Below are 25,420 nucleotides of genomic sequence, written 5' to 3' on the forward strand. Positions count from 1 at the left end.
TTTATGACACATAGAGGCTTTGTATATTCACGAGTGGGGTCCTAACTGAAGTATTTCATGTCATAGAACAAAACGTTAAAATCTCTTAAGATTGTGTTGGTCACAAATCTTATTTAAGGCCTATGAATAAAAACCCTTGACTTTGAGACGGGGGAACCAGAAGTGGTTAAATGCTAACTCATTTCAGGGTTTGAGGACTCATTCCTGCACCACTCTATTGCTATTCTGATAACATTTCAATTATTTGTGCAGCCCTAGTCATTAGGGCTTTGGTATGGTTGTTCTATCCTGGGTTCTCTTTATCTGGACACATGGTTGTTTGAAGGTCGTCAGCTCTGATGGATCCTGGGACCTTGTGGGTAACCCCCTCTGTGACACCTCGCCCCCCCTGCTGGTGCGTCCTTACGTCAGCGTCCCCTGCAGGATCTGTCTGCTTCCTCAGCACTCTCTGTCTCTCTGCGCTGTTTATCTGAGCCTGACCCGACCCGGCTGCTGTTTGTGTTTTTGCAAGCGAGCTGTGGGGCCCCCAGGAGCCACGCAGCCAGGATGGGGAGATAAGGATCCCATACTGCTGCGTTGCTGACATGATGACTCATCACAAGCTGGGGTCCTGTGGGGGGCAACTCAAATCAGGGACTTCATGTTTACATTTCAGGCTTTCTGATGACTTCACAATCAGAACTTTAGTTCATCTTCTTCAGTCTGATTCATCCTGGAGAAGTCTTCTTTTTCTTTCCTTGCTTTATTTAGCTGCAGTCTTTGCTACATAACAAGCCAAACAAGACTTTTAAACCTAAGTTACATTGACTCAGAAACAGTTCTATTATGGGACAACTTTTAAATAACCTGTCATCTGACTTCCATTAGCAGAAACAGCTGATTAATAGATTAATAGAAGTAGGAGTTCACTTGCAATCCTCCAAACAATTTTCTTTGTTTCACATTTAATTGATTTATCAAGTGACTGAAGTTTACATTTTTTTTATACATTAAGACACTAACAAATACGAATACATAATTTGAGCTTTTATCAGGTCCCAATTAAACCCTCATCTATCGCTCCTTTGAGGTTTTTTAGAGATGAAAAATCCGCTCCCTGGCTCTTATTTGCTTCCCGACTACTTCCTAATCTAGTCTGGATGTTATATAATCACAGGAATATTATGTTCTATCTCTTGTCTTTGACTCTTGGCCTCCTTACTTTAATCTGTGTTTAATTGTTGATAATGAAGGAGCCTGTTCTACATTACAATACATTACTTGTCAAAGAGAGGGGGAATCATTCTGCCATCTGACTTTGCTATTGTTTTAATCTCTGTTTTTGGTTAAAAGTTATAAACGCATGGTCATTTTTGAGATGCTGTGTCTTTTCAACACAGGACGGCGTCTCTTTTTTTTCTGTAAACATCTAGTAGTCTCTGCTCAATCTTCAGGATGACGTGTGTGGGAAACATCAGGTTTTACTCTATTTTCAGCTGTTGGAAATTATGTTTGGTTGAGGCAGTTTTTCTCAGAAACACTGATTTGGTTCAACATGATCAAAGTAGTGCCCGCAGGACAAATGCATGGAAGAGTACACGCACAAGGACGGCCTTTGTATTAGTTTTTCTTTGCAGGCGTAATGATGCCGCCCTCAGTCCTCTGTTTATGTGAGCTCTGTTCAGCTGGAGTGAGAGCAGCTCCAGTGTCTGTCTGCTGTTACTGTGGCCTGCTTTAACCCAGGCCCTGTTCAGGCCTAGTGTAAACATGCGTTTTCTGTGATCCAATCACAGGTGGACAGCTCTTCGTGCAGACGGTAAAAGCACAGCAGAAACATAGAGAAAGCATTAAGATCTGATCTCTCAGACCACATTTGGACGGGCTCTGGGACGCATATGGCCATGTTCTTTCACTAGTGTGTACACTAATGAGTGCTGGACAGAAATCAGTGTGTGTGTGTGTGTGTGTGTGTGTGTGTGTGTGTGTGTGTGTGTGTGTGTGTGTGTGTGTGTGTGTGTGTGTGTGTGTGTGTGTGTGTGTGTGTGTGTGTGTGTGTGTGTGTGTGTGTGTGTGTGTGTGTGTGTGTGTGTGTGTGTGTGTGTGTGTGTGTGTGTGTGTGTGTGTGTGTGTGTGTGTGTGTGTGTGTGTGTGTGTGTGTGTGTGTGTGTGTGTGTGTGTGTGTGTTGTGTGGTGTGTTGTGTGTGTGTGTGTGTGTGTGTTGTGTGTGTGTGTGTGTGTGTGTGTGTGTGTGTGTGTGTGTGTGTGTGTGTGTGTGTGTGTGTGACCAGCTTGTAAGACGATGATACACTGTTTCCCTTATTTGTTCTGCAGGGGCTCTGCTAAAGCGAGATCCGATCACATGTGGTCAGTTACACTTCAGATGAAAGTTTTTGTATGATGTTAGGTGTTACCAGACAAATGGTTAGCTACATTTAAAGTCATATGTAGGGCAAGTTAGGGTGGATATTAATCTTGTATTAAACAGAAAGAAAACAGTATGACTCTATGGAAGGTTCTGTTGTTGATTACAAAACATCTTAGTCTCATGTGAAAGGCAAAAGTCAGAGTTTTGATACTCAGCCAGAAAGCTCTCTGTTAAGGCCTCCGCTGACGCATTTCTGTTAAATGTTACACCACAGTCTCCCTTTCACATATGCGAATAAAAAGTGTCACAGAAAAGACACAAAGGTTGTAGGTGAGATCACAAACAAACGGCGGAGGGCTTATAAAAACGTCCAGAGGCTCAAAGACAAGAGTGTCGATGTGAGCGTCTCCTCCTCTGGGCTGCTGGCAGAGTGTCGCTGGATTTGAAGTGTGAGGTTTCCATGGAGTCAGAACAAAGCCATCTGGACTGAGGAATGTGGTTTAGGAACGCTCCCCGTTACACACTGGACAACCAATGGTGTGAGGGTCCTGATAAGAGCTGAGAGAAAGAGTGTGCGTGTGCTTTTGTGTTCTTACTCTTCTGACCACCTCTCTTGTTTCCAAGCCTCATTTCCACCTCTCTACACTAATAGTTAATGTAGGATTAGAACTTAAACAGGATTTAATACACGTTTTGTATTTTGTGTGTGTCTGTTTTTAAATCTCTTAGTTGTGAATCCACCCTTACATGGGCTATATTTTGGGTTATGCCTTCATAGGCCTTGAATTCATGTTGTTTGGATGGATGAACATTAGCAGACAAAGCCTAAAGAGGCCTTGCGGAGTTGTCTTGTAAACAAACAAAAGTTATGTTAACATTCAGTGTTCTTCAACAACACGCATCATGTGTATCCTTGAATAGTTCATTTCCCTCTTTACTAAACATTTGAAAAGCTTGAAGTGTTTTTAATCCAGCATGGTTTTCATCTATGTTAAATAGCTCACAGTCTTCTTTGTTAGCTTTTCTGGCGTTTTTCAATCTTTGACATTTTACCGTCACCATTTGTGGAATAGCAAGATAGTGTCCTGTTAAAGTAATCTAGGGCTTTATGGTTAATATCTGATTTACACAACACATCATAACAAACCTATGCTATATTCATATGCTATTGCTATCTATATCTATTATCATGATATTAAATCGAGACATGCATTAAAACAAAACTTCATATGAGATGTTTCAATCAGCAAATATACCTGCTTTTAAGTGAGCCATAAGTTGATGAATTATAAATCAAATAAAAAAATGTAAATTGAAAAGACCCTGCATGCCATACAGGGTCTGTACACAGACAAATCAAATCAACCCAAACAAATAAAATGGAGGACATTTTAGCAGTGCTAGCATTGATAACATGTCACTGATAACATGTCACTGATAACATGTCACTGATAACATGTCACTGATTCTGCAATGGCAATAACAAAAGATGTCCTCATGGAACATTTTGAAATGATCCATATAGAGGATTTTATTGGTAATTTTACTATTGATGCCAGCAGTTTATTGTACAAGCAAAGCAAAAGTGTATGCATAGCTCAAGCAAAATGTTGCTCAGAAAACTGTGAAAATAATTAAAAGTGGTTAAAGTAAGAGAGAGCAGATGCATGTTAGAAACCCCACGCACATTGTGGAGAGATGGTGGATAATGGTGAATACGGTGATGGGGGGAGGGGAGTGTGAGGAGCAGCTGCTGTTTGTTATGCGTGTCAGTTGTACATTAGCACCTTCTGCCACATGATAACTGCTTTTTTTTAAATCAATCAAAATGAGTGGAAATCAATTTGTCTATGAACCCATTAGTTGTGTCAACGCAATTGTTTCTGTTCTCTTGGCAATAGGACTTTAAAGATCCGTTTTTCCCGAGTCAATCTCTTTAACACTTTGTTTCAGAAGACCTCTCCGTAACCTTTGGCCAGATTGCCATTACATTTGCTGCGTGTACATTAATGTTTCCCCAGAGGATACATCCTAATTATTTTTCTGATTACTTTGCTTCAAGCACTATCATCAGGCTGAAATGAGTAAACAGGAAATACTTCAATCTAATGGGTAGAGTGTCAGGAAATCCAGACGATGAACCAGTAATGAACGAGCAAATGTACTCATTAATTAAACTTTAAAAAATGCATGTTTTTGTTCCCTGATCTGGTCCAAGGTTTATGGATGGTATTTCACTTTGATCCACGGCACACTGTTAATATTTCGGGGTTTAAAAATGTGACATTAGCTATACAGCCAAGAGATCTCTTTCTCCCTCTGCGTACTTCTTACCATCGAGTAAATCATATATAGATTGTAGCATGTACATATAGTTAGGTTTTAAGAGTTCCAACAGAAGAACACTCTTATGCAACTTTATATTCAGTACTTAGTATCATTTGGGGGCCCTATTATGCTTTTTGTGTTTTTCCCTTTCCTGTAGAGTGTTATATTGTTTTTTGTGTCTGTAAATGGTCTGCATAAGCCTGAAACACCTCCATTGGAATCTTTTGTTTACTTCCGTAACACAATGACATCACTGAAACACTCGCGCTTCTATTGGCTAGCGCCCCAACACATTGTATGTGATAGGCTAAGGGGTGGGACATCTCTAATGGCGCGTTTCCACTACAGCGCGGAGCACGGTTTAAGAGGGCTGTGACGTCAGCGGCCCGTCTTTGGTTACGTTTCCACTTGGCCTAGTACCGGCCGGCGGGTCCTAATTCACAGTTTTTCTGGCCTCATAAAATTGCGGGTCTAGGGCCAGAGACAACGAGGCTGAGTCGGGCTGAGTATGCTAAACTAGAGAGAGCATCGCTGGCAAGGGGGCTACAACTACAACAAGATGGACATATTTGACCGTGATTTAATTGTAATACACGTTTCAAAATGATGCCGAAGTAACAACATACTGATACTGGTTAGTAAAAACCATGAATTAATGCTTTGACAAGTCTGCAGACAGACGGCAGGCGAAAAACCTTTTAAAATGCGTGTGTTCTAAATGGAGATTGGCTAAGCTAACGCAGTATATGCTCCGACCGTCCACACTCACAACAACGGCCTATACAGACATAAATAAAGCAGCGACTGTATTCGCCATGACACAGGCAGTCTGTGGTTTGTACTTGTTTAACTTTTGTCTAGTTTCTGAACATATATGAGGAGCTGTGAGCTCTGAGTGCTAACAGCTAACGGCTGTGTTGTTTTTCTGGGGTTCTCATTGAAGATGACGTCACGGCTCCGCCTACACTGCATTACTATAGATACTACCCCAGTTCCTAAACTGTAATGGAAATGCGCCATAAAGTGAGCCAGTCCTAACGAGGCCCAGCCATACCGAGCGGGGCCGAGCGAGGCCGAGCGAGGCCGTGTAGTGGAAACGCGCCATAAGAGGCTGACTTTAGCTCAAAATACAGCCACACCCCACATCAATGGACTGATTTACATGTGTGGGAATGAAAAGGCGTCATGCAGTTGAAATGACTCGGTAAACAGTGGGCTGTTAAGTTGATCCGCTTCTTCTCAGCATGTTGACATTATCCAATGTTTGTTCCAAAATTAGACGTTTTCCTTTTTCAACAACAACATTGTTGTCAACTTTTCCTCTTACTGGTGATCGTCCGAACATTCACACAAATGACTATGCTCAGAAACAGGATGGTCTTCAACTGAAATGTTAGGTTGACAAAATGATGGTCGATCACAGAACAGTGTCGATTCTCGTAACTTAGAAATAATAAAGACCTACATGTACATGAATTCTTTTCCACCCCATAATTAGTATATAGTATTTTAGAGTACAACTTCAAAAGTCCAGTCTTTTTTCAGACGTCTTCCAGTTTTAGAAGCAGCGATGCTCATAATTAACTACAAATTACACAGTAGAATAACTTTAGCTTACAGCGAAAACGCTTTTAAACACGTCTTTGCTGACTTTGAAGTTTTTATGATTTTGAGTGAAATATCAACCATACCAACAAATATTGAACGGTTCTAATAAAACTAAGCTTCTCATTTAGTGCTTGATTTATGATCAAGCAATTGCGTTGACATTCCCTTTAGCCTCAGCTGCACTTTGTTTTCATTTTAATTCATAAATGTTAGACTAAGAAAATCTGGAGTTATCAAAAATAGTTAAAGGATATGTTTTTTGTTGATCCCGTCCTCTATTTATTGTACATTTGTTTTCAACTCCAAGCCTAATTTACAGATTACAATGTGGGGCTGCAGAATCTTGGCATTTTCACAGAAATCTTGTTCTGGCAACACAACACATGTCACAAGTGATATAATAAACAAGTCAACATTCATTGCCCTCTTGCTGCATGTTTTGGTGTTTCTATGACTTTTCTTCAGCCTTTGTTTTCAGAAACAAAAAGATCGGTGACCAGGTCTGTTTTTACTCCTACGGCTGTGTTCCCAGCCTTTAACCAGGATGTATGGATACTTTTGGAAGGTTTTCCACTGGCATTTTCTGTGTTTTCACAGAAATCTTTTGACCATCGTACATGGTTTCCTTGACAGCTTTCTTATCAGTAAAGGAGGAGAGAAAATCCTGAAAACTCTACCACTTTAAAATGTGTGTAATGTCGTTCCATCAGGACAGTCTTGTTGACAATGTCACCAGTTCACTGCGAAACGCTATCCACAGAATCAATGAAATAATCAGTTAAGTTCCTGAAATGAGAAAATGTACCCAGTGTCATTAGCCATGGGAATCCGCTCTGTTATTCAGTCGTTTTGGAAAAACTTGCTCACAACATGTTTTCTCAGTGTTGCTCTGATAAATCTGATCCTCGTTGGACACACTGGTCATGAGGCTATGAGACTGGGATAACATAACTGTGAAGAATGTGCTGTTCTGAAGTCAGAGTATAACAAATCAGAATTATGGGTTTCATGTCAGGAAGTAAGTCCTGGTCTATGCATAAATACACACTTTATGGTTGCTTTGACATCAGTGTCATTTTCAGTTTTATTGCCTCAGCAAATAAAACAATGAATCATACTTTTATTGAATGAAGTCTGTAACTCTAGAAGCGAGGAGTAAGCAGAAATGGAAAGGCTTTTCGAAATAAGTCATTCATGGAAATGTACAGGTCATAAATTGTAAATCGCAGAGATTTATGTGCCCCTGCTGTGTGTTCTTTCTTCACAGACAGGAGGTTCGAGAGAACTGTGTTCGCTGGAGGAAGAGGTTCACCTTTGTGTCCAAAATGAGCGCAAACCCCCACACCGGAGTCCTGGATCCCTCTGTCTGCAGGTTGTCAGTCAGGAAGGTACGACTTTTATACAACAGGTCAATCAGTGTCTATAAAAAACTATGATTTTAATTAGTTTTGACTTAAAGGTAGTCAGGTGATAATCATCTGAGCCATTCATTAACAAGATTTGACATGGAGCAGTACTGAACTACAAAAGAGATTAAGCAACAAATAAGCTATTTTTATGAACCACCATGTTTATGTTGAGTTTGAGTCATTTGACATCAGGTACAGTTGCAGGAATCCCCAGTACTGCCATGCTCTTAACTGCAAATATAATTGATCACTGATCTAGAAGTAGTTAAAAGGTTGTCTGGAGCTATGCTGGAGCCGTACTGATTCACACTACTGTTCAAACATTTTGAATCAGCTGTTCTTCCCTATTGAAATGGCTTTTGCCCCAAAAGAAGAATCAAATTATTCAAACTTGTTGCGTGGCACGTGGGAATACTGTAAAGGCATAAATGACCCTTGACCAGTATAGAACCAACTCTTGTACCAATACCCAGCCCTGAAGAACTGCATCCACCAACAAACCAGATACAACCAAAATAAATGTACAGACTTTTTGAGTCAGAGGTATATCCAGGATCCAGGATATTTCAGTGATGCTGAAATCTCCCATGTGAACGGCGCCTCGATGCCATGCTCTGAGGCACCCTGAGTGTGGTCTCAGCCTGTAATTTTAACTCTCTCTTTGGGAGCCCTGTAATTGGAGGCCACTGTAATATGAAGTTGGATCAGTTGGATCACCAGGTTCATTACTGTCTTCCTGTTTTCCCTGCAGGAACTCAAAGGAGGAAAAGCATATACGAAGGTAAGAGCTTGTGTCTCCCTATCATGTTCATGAAGTTGCCGATGAGCTCCGTGTAAACCTTAATGCCACATTGTGTAAATATTAGCATTTCTCGCTGCACTTTGTCAAGCTCTGCACTAGCAGGGCTTGACAATAAATCAAAAATGCGTCCTCCCTACGTTCACTTTTGCCCGGAATCTGCAGAACATCCTGCCAACACTTCTCTAACCGTAACTGTAAGAGCTCCTACCAATGAGTCACGTCTCGTGCAATGAAATTACAAGGTCAAACCCCTCAAGTCGATAAACTTTTGTTGATCCGTGGACGTTGTTGCCGGACAGGAACCGTTTCCTCTGTTTTCCCTATTCTCCATTTAGGTTTCCTTTTGCTAAATATATACCCAGCTTCCCTCTTTAGAAGTTGGCTTCCTTTTTAAATACACACCTGTGAAAACAGAAGCTCCTCAAGAAAAGGGAAACCTGGAGAATGAAGCATGGGAACATTTAGATTGAGAGGAGCTGTAAATTGTAGTTCATTTAAAATAACATCCCAAATGAGCTTCAGACAAAGGCAGTTTCCACACGGCAAGAAGCTGTGAGGTTATTTTTAAAGGTAAAGTCATGTAGGCATGTAGGGTCCATTTCAGTGTTACCTTCTAAATCTGGATCTCTAATGCTGGTTTCAGAATCAGGATCAGAATACCTTTATTCGTCCCACAGGGGAAAGTTTCATTGTTACACCAAGTAAAGAGCCAAAGATAGCTTAATATTATTAAGAAGCATATTCAAAATAAAAGTAGAATTTACCAGTTAAGCCCCATGCAACATCTAGCAAGAAACAGTGTCTAAGGGCTTCTTAACATTTAACAAACTATGAATGTCTCATACCCACTTAACGGGAAGAAACTCAGCTATCAGACAATATTAACCATTTTTAGCTAAACAAAACAGAAGGGTAATAACAAGCCTCTGAATTAGCCCTGAGCGAAACTGTAGAAATACAGAACTCACGGTAGAAATACTTTATTACTTATCGGATCTGCACAAACAAGATATCAGCTAGCAAGCTGAATTCCACAGATTATATAGGTATTAGTATCATCACTGAGAGACCAAAACTTGCGGCAGGGGAAGCAAACCCAGACAACACAGCTTAACGGGACCAAAACGGAAAATAAGTTGTTTTCTGATCAAAAGTTGTGTTCAATGGCATTAAAACGCATAAAACGCTGCTGAAGGTTAATCCAATGTGTCTGTGTCACTTTTAAATGATTACTGATAATCCATCAAAAATATTTATGGCAAAAAACTGAGTTTTCATATATAGCTGCTATGATAGCTACGAGAGTGTATGACAGCTTCCGGTTTTGGGCATTCTGGCTGTGCAGCACTCATTCACCAATGGGTAATGTGTAGATGGATTTGAGGAACTTCCCTTCGATTCTATTGGCTCTAACGGTTAAAAAGAGGTGTCAATCATCAAAATCGACCAAGGGGGGCCAGAGATATGGAAAATCCACCCAAATGACCCCAGAAGTGGTTTTTTTTCTCCAAATCTCTCTAAAAAGGTCAAATGTCACTTGTTTTGCATCAATCTTGATACAGGGTACTTATTATATGTTGTACTTTGGATTCCTAAAGCTTTTAGTCTACTATCCCATCATTCAAGGGTAGTTTACTTTTTACTATAAGTAATGGTTTATTTTTTGGACGGACACTATAATTTAAATTTGTTTTTTGTTTTTACTATGTTCAATCTGAATTTACTTTAAAATAAAAAACATCTATATTGATTCTGACTTTTCTACATCCAACTCACAGGTTTATCATTACTTTGAGAGAAAAGATTATTAATTTTCCCCTTTTAGAAGTGAAGTTATAGTCATTTGTTCTGGGAATGTCATTTTCGAGCCTGAGACCTTAAAAACAGGCTTGGGGCTTAACTGGTTAACACAATTTACAATTTACACACATCCAGGAAATTAGAATAATAGAGCCTCTTTACTGAATTGTTTTATTTATGTAGTAAGAAACCACAATTATAGACCATGTAAAGTTGTTTTTGTTCAGCTTTTTGTGCCGTTACAGCTCGTCCTAACTCCCCCTTTCTCTGTGACTATTTTCCCATTTATTTTTCAAACAAGGTTCTGAATCTTTTGATTTTTGGGAGGGTAAAGGGAGAAAAAGATTACAAACAGACTGCATCATGCAGGGACAGGCCGTCCTAATACCTTTCCAGAGTGCACACTGTGTAGGTGTGCCATAGATTCCAAGGATTTGTTCCCAAATGTGATACTATAATCAGTGTTGCTCTGGCCTTCCTTTCATGATTTTCTCACTGGCTGTATATCCAGAGAATATAACCATCTACCTTTTAAAAAAATGTAACATGTAATTCTCTTCATCAATTCAACAAAAATATAGGTTTGATGTCTGTTAAGAGTGACATGTGGTTTCTAAACCCTGTCATATATAAAGACTTCAGAAGCTTGTGACTTTTTTTAACGACGGTAATTTAGTAAATGATGGGTGTCACAGAGATCTCTCATGCCAAAAATAAAATGCCAATGAACCCGTCCATTAGTGAATCTAGAATTAACTTGTTTTCTTCTTTTTCACTCAGCTGGGCTTCACAGACCTCAACATGGCGGAGTTTGCGGGTTCTGGCTCCACTGTGCGCTGCTGTCTGCTGGAAGGATACGACACCAAGAACACACGGCAGGACAACTCTATACTGAAGGCAAGGAGAAGGGTGTTCGGGACAAAAAAAGACAAAAAGTCTGTTCCCTCACTGTAGAAACAGGAATTTTATTGTGTCGTAAATGTGATGCCTGACGCAAGCTAAATCATTAACTCTGACACTTTGACCTTTTCATTGATTGCTTCCACTCCACGAGTTTAATCAGAAGAGACCTGATTGGAAAGGTAGAGGATCAATAGGCTCTTTGTCATGTCAACCTGGTGACTTCTGTTTAAGTGCTTTGGTGTTTCTGTCCAAAGGACAAACAAACAGTGGGTGTCTAAATGATGCACACTCTAAAATGCACAGAATAGAGTGGTGCAGTGACGAGTCCTAAAACCCGGAAGTGAGTTAGCATTTTACCACTACCGGTTCCCTCGTCTCAGAGCCAATGGGATTTCTCCCTAGGATTTTGGAAAAGAGCTGGAAATAAGGTCTGTGGTTGAGACAAATTTAAGAGACGGATCACGTTTTGTTCTATGACATTAAATACATCAGCAGTGACCCCCACTGGTGATTTCTGAAGAGTTTACGTGTCTGAAAAACGATGGTTGTTAACAAGTGGCTGAATAGGACTACAGAAGTTGAGGACGTTGTACATCATTACACCGAACACGTAAACACTCCTGCTAAGTTTGTTTGCCCTGTTCTGCTTGAAAGCAAGTATCTGCGCTCTTGCAAACTGTTAAAAACAAACGCTTCAACTTGTAACATTTTGAATCTGTATTTTTGAATATGGATCTTAAGTTGGCGTGACGTTGAAGCAGCTGCTGAAGTTAGTTTATAGCATAACGTTAGCATTTTGCTTCTGGCGATTAGATTTATGATTAGAAAATTATAAAAGTAGGGTAAACATGTGGAGATTATCCGGCTGAACAAAACGTGCATTTATCTAACAGGTTCGTTTTTTTCCACAGACCTTATTTCCAGCTATTTTCCAAAATCCTATGGAGAAATCTCATTGCTTTTTTGTCGAGGGAACCCGAGCGCAGCTTACTTCCGGGTAAATACGTCATCCCTGCACCACTCTATAAGTAAAAAGGTTCTTTAATAGACCAATATACTATTTAAAAGATATAAATTTAGGATTTTATATATATTCTAAAGTTAACATTTTAGAATATTGGGAAGATCCACTTGGGATGCAACTATTGGGATGTATTTTTCGTAAAGATAACCTTGGAATAAAATGATTATTAACTTATTTATCTTTTTTTAAACTTTAAATAGCTTTGCTATAACATACGGTAGGCACATCAGAGCATTTACAAGTAGGGAGTCAAATATTTAACGCCCAAGACAATATTCTAAGTATTGCTCAACACCTGGGTAAGAAAAAAAAACAAACACAGAAAAGATTAAATAAATAAATAAGGAATAATAAAGCTACTGCACTTTCTCCTCACCACAATAAGCCCAATGTCCTTACCGATCTAAAGGAGGCAAAACCTTAATCTCGGGTTGTTGGGTAATCCTCCTTACAAATGGGAAAATAGGGCCCCATGTTTCCTAAATGATTTAGTGGTTTTAGACTCTTGGCTAAACAAAATAAAAGCACTTTGAAGACATCTAAACCCAAAAGTCAACATCAACACCAAACGAAAAGCAGTCATCTTCACACACAGCTGAACAGTTTAATGTCTCTGTGGGTAAAGGAGCTTCTGGATCATTCTCTCTGCAGCGCCACCCAGAGGCCGTCAGGATACACTGCGCTGTAAAAACAAAGAGCCAAGACAGTCACGAGTAACTCTGTCATCTCATTCCTCTGGAAGACATACTGTTAACTCGTACGTCAGTGAGCTTACTGGGAAAGCACTCCACGCTTTTCCAGTTCCTTAACAGACATTTGGGTCAAAACATGCACTTTGACTCTTCTTAATAGCACAAATATAGGTTAATCAATAGGAACTGAAAAAAACATGTTTGTTAAATTGTGTGGTAAAATGTATTTGTATGTCTTTTTAAAGGTGATAATTGGGATGACCCTCCTGTCTGGAGATCCGTGTTTTAAGACGTGAGTATTTGAAAGAGTGTGAGATATACGATGTGCTTTATTCATGTCTCAGTCAGTTCTCAATGTATAGTACACAAAGTTCATCACAGAGCGTCTATCACATCAGCCTGTTGCTCTCAATATTAGTTTGCTTACCATTTTAACATTGTTATCTGATGGAGATCAGACTGGAACTGCAGTAGTAGAAGTGTGTAGAAGTATTGTGTGTTTATATACATTAATATGCAGTTGTATCTTAATTACAGTTCTTTCTATACCCACTAATTTCAGGGTACTTTATTGTAACTTTGTTAAACTTTATACGCCAAAGTTGTGTGGGTTCTTTTTCCTCTGTTGTTGTTGGAAACATTAACAATGGAAAAGTTAGTAACACTGAATTTCTGGATTTAAAGCTGATCAATATAAACCAAGCCATACATTCTCCACTTGATTAACTGCAGATATTTTTAATAGTGAATCTGTAAAGTTACATTGTTTTTCTGTTGATGGAGTTCTGCATACATTATAATTGGTTTCCTTGTGTTTTAAGGACATTTGTAACCTTTTAACCAGATTGTTGAACATCATATTTCCACTCGTCCGTCCTTTATTGCTGCAATGACTCAGTTCCCCCGCAGGCAATCCAATGAATGTGAAGAGGCTGCCAAGCTAAGCAGCTCTGTGCTCATTTCATATTTTCCAGACTGATAACTTGTGTTTACTTTTTTCCTGCAGGCCTCCCTGCGCAGCCAAATCCATCTCCATCCCGGGACAAGAGCACACCCTGCAGCTGGACTGTAAGGGGGAGGGAACGGCCGAGCCCGGGCCTGCTGGGGGGGTCTCTCTGGGCCGAGCTTCCAAGCCTCGACCCTCCATCATCAGCTCAGGTACAGCTCAGGTCTCAGCTGAAGCATTTAAAGAGGATTCTTTTTAGTCTGTATTGTACTCCGAGACTAGGTTACATTTTGAATCTGGTCCAAATCTGGAAGACTACACATTTATCTTAAACGGTGTCAAAAAGACATGAGGTTAAGAAGTAGTACGAAAACATCTGATACAGTCTTGAGTCTTAGATATTGGCTAAGCCCCTCAGCGATAAGAGTTTTTCAATCAGAGACATAACTTCCTGGAAGAAGTAAAACAAAAAAAGAATCATTGTCCTTGCTGGCAATGTTTAGGAATTCTTCATTTTGAAACAAAATACTTAAAAAAACAACAGGTTTTATTTCAACAAAAAGGTAGTTTACAAAGGCAGTTGCTAAAAAACAGTTTGCATTTACAGAAACAGAAGTAAACAAAGACTGCTTGATGTCTGATCCTGCAGAGGAAGCAACTAAATAAACATTTTGACATGAAATAAATATATGTGAGGTGGTAACCATTTAGTTGTTTCTTGTTTTGGTGCCTTCAGGTCTCCTTGATGAATCAGAAGCCAGCCACTCCGGCCCTGCAGAAGGTTTTCTCTCTGGTCACTCTCGTAACTCCAGCTATGCCAGCCAGCACAGCAAAATCTCAGGTACAAGACTCACTAACAAATGTCTCATGTAGCCCTTTTTTGTGGGTCATTAAACTCTTTATTATACAAGACCTGTAGTTTTCCAATACTCCTGTAGGAAGTAACCTCGCCAAAGTATCGCGTTGATAATCTGTAATATTTTTAAGGTCTCATCTGATTTCTTTTTAATAATAATATTATACTTAATTATACTTTTAATAGCACATAACCCATAATCAAGTCAAACTAGGGTAGGCAGGCAATGCAATAAAAGCATTTTTGAGCTTAGATTTAAAGAGGCCTTGTTATGCTTTTGGGGGTTTTCCCTTTCCTGTAGTGTGTTATATAGGTTTGTGTGCATGTAAATGGTCTGCAAAGGCTAAAATCCCAAAGTTCCCTCCAGAGGGAGTTTCTCTCACACACACTCCCCCCTGCCTGAAATGCCTCCGTTGGACTCTTTGTTTACTTCCATAACACAGTGACATCCCTTCTATTTGACTTCACTTCTATTGGCTAGCGCTCCAACACGTTTACATTACAGGCTTAAGGGTGGGACACTAAAGCATGTAAACATTCTCAGTAGAGGCACACAATTCATATATGAACCTGAAAAAGGGCAAAATATGTCCTCTTTAAATCTTTACAAAATCTAACATTGTCATGGCATTTTCTGTTGTGGCACTTTTAAATGTAGAGATACAGGTACATTGGTAGAGGAAGAGTGATGACAATCGCCTAAGGTCCTCTAGCTGTCACTGTTACTTTGTGTCCTACACACAATTTCTGGAACCCTTCATTTGCGCTTATCCCACTGGGTGTTAATGTATGGTCACATGGTCCACACATGTCTATTTGGCGAACCTGTTGACAGATGATTATATTTCTGTCACGTGGGGAACCCTTAAGGCTACTGAAAGCATACATTACAGTGTTAAGTGCACTATATATATATCCTATATGGGAATTTGTCTTGGTGCATAACGAAAAGAGTCAAGATAAGATACTGTATATAAAATAGAAAGTGGCCAGAATTACAATCAAAATGTATACTCAATCATGTTCTTTTTTTATGAAAAGAGAATAAATGTAACTAATAGTGTCCATGGTGTAATAAGTGTCATTTAAAGGAGTAGTTACTACAAACTATATCAATTGTTTTGAGTACTCATGTCCCTAGGTTTTCTATGTAGTAGTCACATGTAGCTTGTATTAAATCATATAAACATGTCGCAGTAGAGGCACAGAATACATTTATGAACCTGAAGATGAGCATTATATGTCCTCTTTAAAATAAATAAATCGCTCAAAGCTTTGTAGTTTCTTATGTTTTTATTTTATTTCTTAATTGGACTACGCTCAGTTTTCCCTTTGCAATAACGTATGCAATACAATATTCTATGTTTATATTTGTTAGTGGTAGGTTGGCCTGCTATTTTGTATTCTACCTAAAAAAGAAATATATTATATTAAAATATTTTTGTATTGCTTTTCCTTGTTAACATGCTGCTGTAGCAAAACAGTTTCTCCATTTTGGAATAATAAAGGATATCTAATCTAGTATAAGCCTGGGCATGGTGTTCCAGAGCCTGTTATCTCGAGAGCTGTCCTGACTGGAATAGACTGAAGGCCTCTGCCTGACCATATCAAAGTGCCAGCAGGGAAATACTGAGATACAAGATCGGAGCTACACCAACTACACCAACTATAGCGCGAGAAATATAACTCAACACTTTCTATACACAATACTCCCGTGATTGGTGATAAACAAAACTGATACCAGCGTCAAAGTTCCGTTAAGCGAGCTGTTGAGCATCGTAGTTGGCAACAATCAAGGTATAAGCGCAATAAACTGTGCTAGAATGTGAAATTACGTATCCGCAATCAAGCGTTGTCCTTCCCCACCTCCACGTAGCTCCATGAACGCAGCATAGTATTGGCTTGGTTTTTGCGATCAGAATCAGAATCAGAATACCTTTATTAGTTCCCCAGGGGATACATTTACATTGTTACAGCAGACAAGAGCCAAATACAGCTTAATGTTACCTAAAGCATGCATAACAAAAGTAAAGATTAAAAAAAGAAATTATATATATTTTTAAAGTTACACATTTTACATAATACACACCCTGTAACAGTTCTGCGGATTTAGCAGCCAGGTATATCTTGCACAGTTTTTAACGGCATATATTGCACATATTGCAAATATTGCACATAGTTGGTATTTATCTGTTAATAATCAAAAGAACCATGAAATCAATTCTAAACTGACTCGAAGCCACTGTAAAGAGGAGACAAGTGTTGTGTTAAAAGCCTGTGTCCCTGCAGGTTACAGCACTGAGCACTCCTGCTCCTCCAGCCTGTCGGACCTCACACACCGCAGGAACACCTCGACAGGAAGCAGCGCCTCTGGGTGCGTGGCCTCCCCTGCTGACACCCCTGCAGAGGGCGACAAGGACGCCGGACGTCCAGAGAGACCCCCTCGACCTCCGCGGCCCATCTTACTCCCCAACAGGCCCTCCAGGTACGAACACAAAGTACAGTGCATAAGTCCTCTGCTCAGGAGAGCACTGTGGTTTGGCCTCTTACATTACATTGCATTTAGCTGACGCTTTTATCCAAAGCGACTTGCAATAAGTGAGCGACTTACAATCTAACTACACATGTATTTTTCATTTACTGTATTGATTCAGGAGGAAGCAGGACTCGGTGGAGAGTCACCCCTCTTGGGTAAACGACACCCGCATGGACGCAGATGATATTGTGGAGAAAATTGTTCAAAGCCAAAACTTTGCAGATGTCAACAACACTGAAGGTACAGTGGAGCACGATAAGATTCAGAGTAATCCAACATCAATAGTGCAGCTCTGTGTCATCCTTTTCTGTATGTTTTCCCTTTATTGTGAGTTTCAAAAGGACAAAAAACAGTACTTAAAACAACAGCTGCACATTTGTATCTCAGTAGTGATTGCTTTTACAGGTTAAAAGTAAATAAAAGCAGTCGCTATACTGTATACTGCTAAAAGGGGTTAATTACAGCCCGTGCACACTAAAGAGAACTAGATTTAAAGGGGCCTTATTATGCTTTTTGGGGTTTTCCCTTCCCTGTAGTGTGTTTATATAAAGTAGGTTTTTGTGCATGTAAATGGTCTGCAAAGGCTTAAAATCCCTGAGTGGGATGGAGTTTCGTTCCCCACACACTCAGCTCTGTGTTTTGTCTGCGTGTCGATGCCTCCTGGTTCCTTCAGCAGCAGCTCACTGTGTTTCTGTGTCTCTGGCTTTCAGACAGCAACCTGCGACTGTTTGTCAGCAGAGACGGAACCACTGCGCTCAGCGGCATCAGGCTCGGGAACAGGTGAGAGCTCGGTTATGACTTTCTATTATTGAGGTTTTTTTAAACACTTCCTCCGCTCTTTGTTTCTTCCTTCCAGATTGGAGTTGTAGCTATAGAGACATTTTCTATCGTTGTCTGTTTGTGGCGCTATACAGTTTCCTTGTCAAGAATTTGAGCAAAACCCCATAACGTTTTTAAAAAGTGTTGAAGTTTAGAAACACATATCTGGTCGGATTTAGTTTAAAGGGGCCCTATTGTGCTTTTCCCTTCCCTGTTGTGTGTTTTTATAGCTGTTTGTGCATGTAATTGATCTGAACCTGAAAATGAGCATAATAATCCTTTTCAATTTAATTGGGTTGTTCCTGATTAAATACTTTTTGTTGATCTAAGATTGGATTAAATGTTTGCAGTTCTTGGCGCAGCTCTTTGCTTTAGACTCAAATACAGTGTGATACATTTAATGATTGGCTGTCATAGATGGTTAGGGACGATTCGGAAGTCCTTTGGAGGCAAATTCATGATTTATAGATTTTACTTGACTTGACTTTTACATAACATTTATTTAGCCGGCACTCTTATCCTTGGTGGGTACAATCCAAACAAATTGCAAAGAAATGCAGTACATAAACTTCCTGGTTTACGGAAACAAATTGACCACATCAACAGACTTTAACAAACTATATTCACTTTCAAGCATTAGTTTGGAAAAATAAATAAAACTTGCAATAAACGAAATGTTTCAAAGCTTTAAAAAAGACTTAATTTGAAAGCCTACCCCCTTTTCTTATGACTGTCATCTGTTTGCCACTACACAATAAACTGTTAATAAATGTCCATGGTACCAATTAAAGTAAGGATTAAAGTGATGTAACTGCGATAACCCTCCAGCACATCAAACACACTAATGAACTTGTTCCACACACACACTCTGACTCTGGTTCCTGTGTGTTCGGTGTCTGCAGGGTGTCTGCCGGCGGGTACGAGCCTGTGGTGATAGAGAGCCATTAGACCTGGAGCAGGAGCAGTGGATCGTGTCGTCTTCTGTCTCACTGGTTTCCCCGGAGCTTCAGCCGGTCTGATGCCGCGAGGGGGAGAAACCTCGTCAGTTTGCACTTTATGTGAAGTTTGTCTGCACTCCGTTCAGCTGTTTCTCTGCACAAATGTTTCTCTCGTACTGCCTTGTGGTGTGTTTACCTAACTAGATTTTGGATGGGATTTAGATCCAAAGAAGTCTGGAGATTTAAAGAGATAACACTTGATGGTAAATATGTTTTACCTGTAAGATGATAACAGATACAGACAGTAACATCATACATTTGTCTCTGGTTTATTTTTCTGACTGATTGCTCTATGCTAACTGTAGCATAAAAGGAGGGAAACGGTTAAACATTACGTCTGAGATGACTGATATTTTCTGTGTTTAAGTCCCCTTTTTAATACCAACCGCTTGAAGTACAGTATACTTACTTGTCGTATACTTTTTTTGCAGTTAGTATACAAATTAACAAAACGAAAAACACTTTTTTTTTATTTCTAAAAATGTAAGACTCTGAAATATTTGTGCTTACTTTGAGCCGCTCCTCTATTGCATTTCATTCTTTGAGTATGAATCATTTAGTCAATTAAACAATGTAAAGTCACTACAGACCAAAAATCTGCTCAGTTTTAGTATCTTATCTGTTTAAAATGGAGCATGCTTTCAAGCTGATATTGTTAGATAAAAAAATATTGGTGTCTTGTTAGGGCCTGCGTTAATTTAGGTAAAAAGTTTATAAAGTCGTTTCCTTTTCAGTTACTGTCAAGAATATTATGTCACTGCTCAAAAACAAATGATTGAATAGGACAGACTAGAGTTAAATCCACATGGTGTCCAACTTCAGTCAAATTCAAGCCACTTTCATTATAAATTCATTACTCAATTCCATTTTTTTTAACAGATTTCTTTTGACACGTTCTACATCGTACTTAGCTCGATCCACTTTAACCTTTCCACGTCTAGGTGGTCATGGTACATTTAATATCAAAAGGATATTTTAAGACTGACTGCCAGAGGACCATCTGTGGAGAACATGTGTGTGAGAAGTGACAGTAATGACATTACATTAGAGCTGAAAGAGACAGGAAGTCATTGCCGGCTAGCCCTGAGTGACTTCCTGATTTGCTGGCGACATATGGATGATTATGTTTCATGTTCACCAACGGTAGAAACCTGGCCAATTGACTACTTGATTTATTCTTCTGTCATAAACTGTGTTCTTCCCTCAACACTTGCAGGATGATATGTTCATCAGAAGTCATTTTTGTTAAAGCTTAAAGTAAAAGTTTAGAAAACCACTACAAAGATGCAAAAACTCTGAACCGCTTTAGTTTTTTTGTCTTTTTTTAGTTGTTGCTGTTCCCTGTTGATCGGGGAAAAAGCAGTGGAACCACTTTGTGCCTGTAAAGTTTCTCTTGAATGATCCGGAAGCACCAGGAAATCTGTGAGTGCTAGTGATGGAGAGGAGGAGAAATATTGTTTTCTTGTTCTATGTTGTGTAACGTGCAGGGGAATCCCATCCTATACTCACTGCATGTTGCTGCTCCATCTCCATGAAGGATGACTTGTTTATCATTTAGTTCTCCTCTCCATCCGAAGTTCAAACTGAATGTGAGGTCGATCTGAGAAACACAGTTCTGTGGTACAAACTGTTTCTGGTTTTATTTTGAAAGACAGAGTTTAATCCATGAAGAGGGATTTCTGCAGACTCTAAAAGTCTTTGTTGCCCCCTGGTGGAGCAACGAGTCTGTGCTCATTTGGTGTTCACATGGATGTTTAGTTAGTTTGTTTACAGCTGTCTTCGGATGAACAAACACTAAAGTTGTGGAGAACACACACACACACACACACACACACACACACACACACACACACACACACAACACACACACACACACACACACACACACACACACACACACCCAGCTGGCTGGTTGATGGGTTATTTTTATCAGTTTTTCCATTTGGGTTTTTACTCCAGATACTTTTCCACATAAAGTAAGAACAACATTTATTTTTGTCAAGAGTCTTAAAGTCAAATGTTTTCTTTTGTAAAAAGATAAAAAAGGAATAAGTCTTTATTTTCAAATGCAGGTTAAGTCCACTTGAGTTTAGTTGAATGACACAGATGTTATTTGCCAAGATTTGGCTCCCAACTAAGGATATTCTACAATCATAAAGAGGGATAATCAGCACATTTTCAAACCAGCAAATGATTGTCTATTAAGCTTTAAAAAAAACAAAAACTTTTATTGTCAACTTGTTTCCTTTCAAACAACAAATCGAAACATTGCTTAATTGCATCCGAAACAAATAAAATAATAATTTTGGCCTTGTTTACAAAGAAAATCGGCTTTTAAGACTCTGTTCTTCATCTGAAAACATACTTAAGGACAATATATTTTACGGTGAAGCTTTTAGTTTTCCACCTTCCACATCTTCTTCACACTACAACTGGTTGAATCCAGCTCATTATATAAAAGTTGAATCACTTTTCTTACACTACCTGTTTGTATTTTTGCATCTGTTGGTTATTAATCACGTGATTTCTCACCATTTTCGGGATGAGTCACTGACTGTAGTCTGAAATTGGGTTTACATCACCACAGCCTTTAGTATTCTTTTTAAAGCATTTATTTATATATTCTTTCCCCTTTTTAATCTTTTTATTTCTCATTGTCTGGAGGTTGTTAACAAGCTATGCACACAACTCACCTCCCTGAGTCTTTGATTTTTACAATTAGTAATTCTAACAAATTATTCTATTCCTACAAAGCTAGTATAACCTTATTTTATAGAGAATCTTTTTGTTATTTCTGCTGAAATGACTTTTAAACAATAAAAAGCTAATTAGAGTTTGTTTCTGTGTTGTGTTTTTAATCATCAGTGTTGTTCTAGCTCCTGTATCACAGTAACTGACGGCATCATGCGTTTCCACAATGACATGAAGATGAGCTTTCTACAAAAATACACAATGTTCCTCAGGAATTTGTTTCCATATATTAAGTAACAATAAAGCATTACAAAAATACTCCAATTACAAGTTCAATATCCTGCTATGGGAAATACTTCTTCATTTATGTTTTATAATTAGAGCAGCTAAATGTACTATAAGCATTGTATTGAAAGCCATTTTTTCAAACACAACTGATACCTATAAATATTAGTTTAAACTTCTTTATGAACAGTTAGTTTAGTCCAGGTTTAAGGGGTCAATTAAGGGTTCGGGCCCCTCCAAAGGTCAAAAGATAAATCTGTGAGGTCATAGTATTATTAAAAGAAGAGAAAACAAAGCTTTAATTTCTTGGATAAAGTGTTTTCTTTCTTTGCTTCCTTGGGCAATGAAAGTTATTTAAGTAACTTTATTATATTGTTGTCAAACACTAAGAACCTAAACTACTTTTCTTTTACATTATAATTTAGATGACAATAACAAATCTGTGAGGCCAAATTCTGATAATATTGATAGAATTCCCACACATTATTAAATCATTTTTGTTTCCCCAGAAGAGGGCGCTCTGCTCAACATTATTAATTCAGTGCAGGAAACCCTTGAAATGAAATCATTTAAATATACTGAAAACTAGAGGAAATGTAGGTAGAACCTTTTGAGCTTTAGTTTCTTGAAGACTTAATCTCACAAATATTTATCAGAGGCATAAAATGATGCTCCCTGTGTGATAACATTTCCAGCAGTGGACTTGAGAGACACTTATGACAAAGGACAGTCAAAATAGGAGCGAGCCAAGATCCAAAAATGGGATAACTAGGGCCAAAAGGGTGGGTGGAGGGGGTCTGGAGGACGGGTTTGGGCTGACAGCCCGGGGGCACGGCAGAGGACCAGGAAGGGGTCTCGGGCGGACGGCCCGGGGGCAAGGCAGAGCTCATGGAGGGGGTCTCGGGCGGACGGCCCGGGGGCAAGGCAGAGTTCGAGTAGGGGCGAAGGCCACAGCGGGCAAACTCAGGGGGCCGGGCATGAGGGCGAAAGCCGCAGCGGCAAAAGTCAGGCGGCCGGGCTCGAGGGCGAAAGCCGCTGGGGAACTCAGGAGGCCGGGCACAAGGTTGGGCAAGAAGGCGGCGACGGGACAGCTCCGGAGGGCGGGCACGAAGGCGGTGATGGGACAGCTCCGGAGGACGGGCACGAAGGCCAAACAGGACCCCCGCTGGAACAGGTATCGGCGGGACCACCACCCTGCTGAAAAAAACAGCTTAGACCAACATCGCCAACAACCAGTCAATATTAGGCTGGATTAGTTTTCTGGTTTAGAGGGGTTTTGGACACTTTAGCTGGTCAGGATAGCTGGTTTGGTCACAGTGGTCTAGCTGGTCACCATTAGCTGGTCGGGATAGCTGGTTTAGCTGGTAAAAGCTGGTGGTCACAGTGGTCTAGTAGCTGGTCACCTAATTAGCTGGTCAGGATAGCTGGTAAAAGCTGGTGGTCACAGTGTTCTAGCTGGTCACCATTAGCTGGTCAGACTTGTATGATCTTGAGTAGAACTTTAGCTGGGATTACTTGATGGTTAAGCTGGTCATATATGATGACGAAACACTCTCACCCAATTGCAGTAGCTCAATGAACATCTATCATTTCAGATCAGAGCACCTACCTTACCAGAAAGGTACCAGAATGTATTGTCTGTAATAATAAATACTCATACATCAAATGATTAGAAGCAGGAAAATAATTTATAACACACAATGAACATAACACAAATTTGAAAACACCCATTACTTCATATTTTTAAGCAGTTTCCTTCAACTGTTTCTTTCCGCTTTTCACAAGGGTCCTGTATTTTTTGTGAAATGTAGTAACCGGCCAACTTCTCCCTCTCGGTCTTCTTCCACGTTTTGTGAATTCAGCCATCCTCTGAAGCACTCTTGAAAAGAGAAGGAAAAACAGATTAACTTTTAGCTTTGTGTTATGATTACTTAAATATGTGCACTGTGAGATGAAAAAGAAAAATGTATCAAATTTAGTTTTGAACATTCACTGTGATTGGGTCTATTGTCCACGCAATACACCGTATTTAATTTTTTCTTAATTTACATTATTTAATTTCATATTCTGTTCTTGTAAATATCATATTCTATTATATTGTATATAAACTTTTTGCACTACTTTTTATTTTGTATTTTTTATTTTGTTATATATGTTGCATTGTTGGAGGAGCTCAGGTCAGAAGAATTTCATTGACATTTCTACACTGTAGCTGCTGAGCATATGAGAATAAAACCTTTGAATCTTGAATCCAACACTTTTTTTGTGGAAAATCCTAAATTGTAGGATAGTGTATATTTTACTTTCAGAATCTACCTCCAGTGGATGTGTAGGATCTACAGTATGATAGATATATTACTTTACACCCGGAAGTATGTATTGTCATTCTTATTGTCGATAAATTGAGGGATATACGCTATATTTTATTAACACCAGTATGTACTTTATACATCCACCTCGAGTGTTTGTCTCTGAGTATGTACCGGAAATAATTTAATTTTAAAGTTCAACCGCATATTATATAGACTATATCAGCGCCACACCTGCGTAACACATGGCGCCTCTTGTCTGAATCATTTTTTAAGTGATTTGTAATCTATTCTTGTCGACTTGCAGCCTAAATACAAAACTACCACTGCTTACCTCTAATGAGCCTTGGTAGAACAAGTGTCCGAGTCATGGGGTCCAGGACTGACTGAAGACATGTGGAACAGAGTACATGCATGGTTCGATGTACAGGAAACTGGAACTTTGAACAGGTGTTTTCATCTGTTCTGCCTGAAGATTCACAAGTTCTTGATTAGGTGTTTGATGTGGGCTGGCATGATCCTTTCTGCAGCGATAAATAAAGAAAACAAAGAAAACATTATTAATAATAGTAATGATGGTAACAACAATAATATTAGTATAACTATTTATATAGCACTTACACAATTGCAAAGTGATTTCTCACAACAAAAATAAACTCTCACTTCTTGTTAAGAGGGGTAGTGCAAGCTGTATGTGCTTATCAGCCAAAAAGATCAGAATACTTTTTTCAAGACAATTGTTCATGGTGATGTCACTAAAAACACATGATCACAAATAACCTCACACGAAAGTTAGTTTATCACATTATTAAGATGTGCAAATAAAAAGTAATGGTCTTTCTTCACACACTGTTATGTGATCATGAGTATTTTTGTACCAATGCCTTCAGACAGCCTTCTGGGTGCAACACCTCCCATTAAACACATGGGGGCAGCAGCGCTCCACTGACAGGAGTGAGCTACTACACGTGTAATTTCGTTATTAAATTCATATTCATTTATTGTTTCCATAGTTTTAAAGAATCTACTTGATTTTATTTAGTCATTCATGGTGTAGATAGTGGGTGTTT

The 25,420-nt window shown here is 39.3% G+C and overlaps 1 protein-coding gene across 1 annotated transcript in view; it reads left to right on the top strand.

The window, feature by feature from the left end:
- The window catches only part of LOC117472428 (protein FAM102A-like), a 34,806-nt gene extending 15,484 nt beyond the window's left edge, over positions 1–19,322 (top strand). The window contains exons 3-12 of the mRNA XM_034117595.1: positions 7,548–7,668; positions 8,441–8,470; positions 11,072–11,188; positions 13,156–13,202; positions 13,917–14,068; positions 14,593–14,697; positions 17,002–17,197; positions 17,367–17,488; positions 17,959–18,028; positions 18,970–19,322. Coding sequence (XP_033973486.1) covers positions 7,548–7,668; positions 8,441–8,470; positions 11,072–11,188; positions 13,156–13,202; positions 13,917–14,068; positions 14,593–14,697; positions 17,002–17,197; positions 17,367–17,488; positions 17,959–18,028; positions 18,970–19,015 — 1,006 coding nt within the window. The 3' untranslated portion in view covers positions 19,016–19,322. The remainder of the gene's footprint in view (positions 1–7,547; positions 7,669–8,440; positions 8,471–11,071; positions 11,189–13,155; positions 13,203–13,916; positions 14,069–14,592; positions 14,698–17,001; positions 17,198–17,366; positions 17,489–17,958; positions 18,029–18,969) is intronic.
- Positions 19,323–25,420: the final 6,098 nt, after the last annotated feature.

Source organism: Trematomus bernacchii, unplaced genomic scaffold (genome assembly GCF_902827165.1).
Source record: "Trematomus bernacchii unplaced genomic scaffold, fTreBer1.1, whole genome shotgun sequence".
Taxonomy (NCBI): Eukaryota; Metazoa; Chordata; class Actinopteri; order Perciformes; family Nototheniidae; genus Trematomus; species Trematomus bernacchii.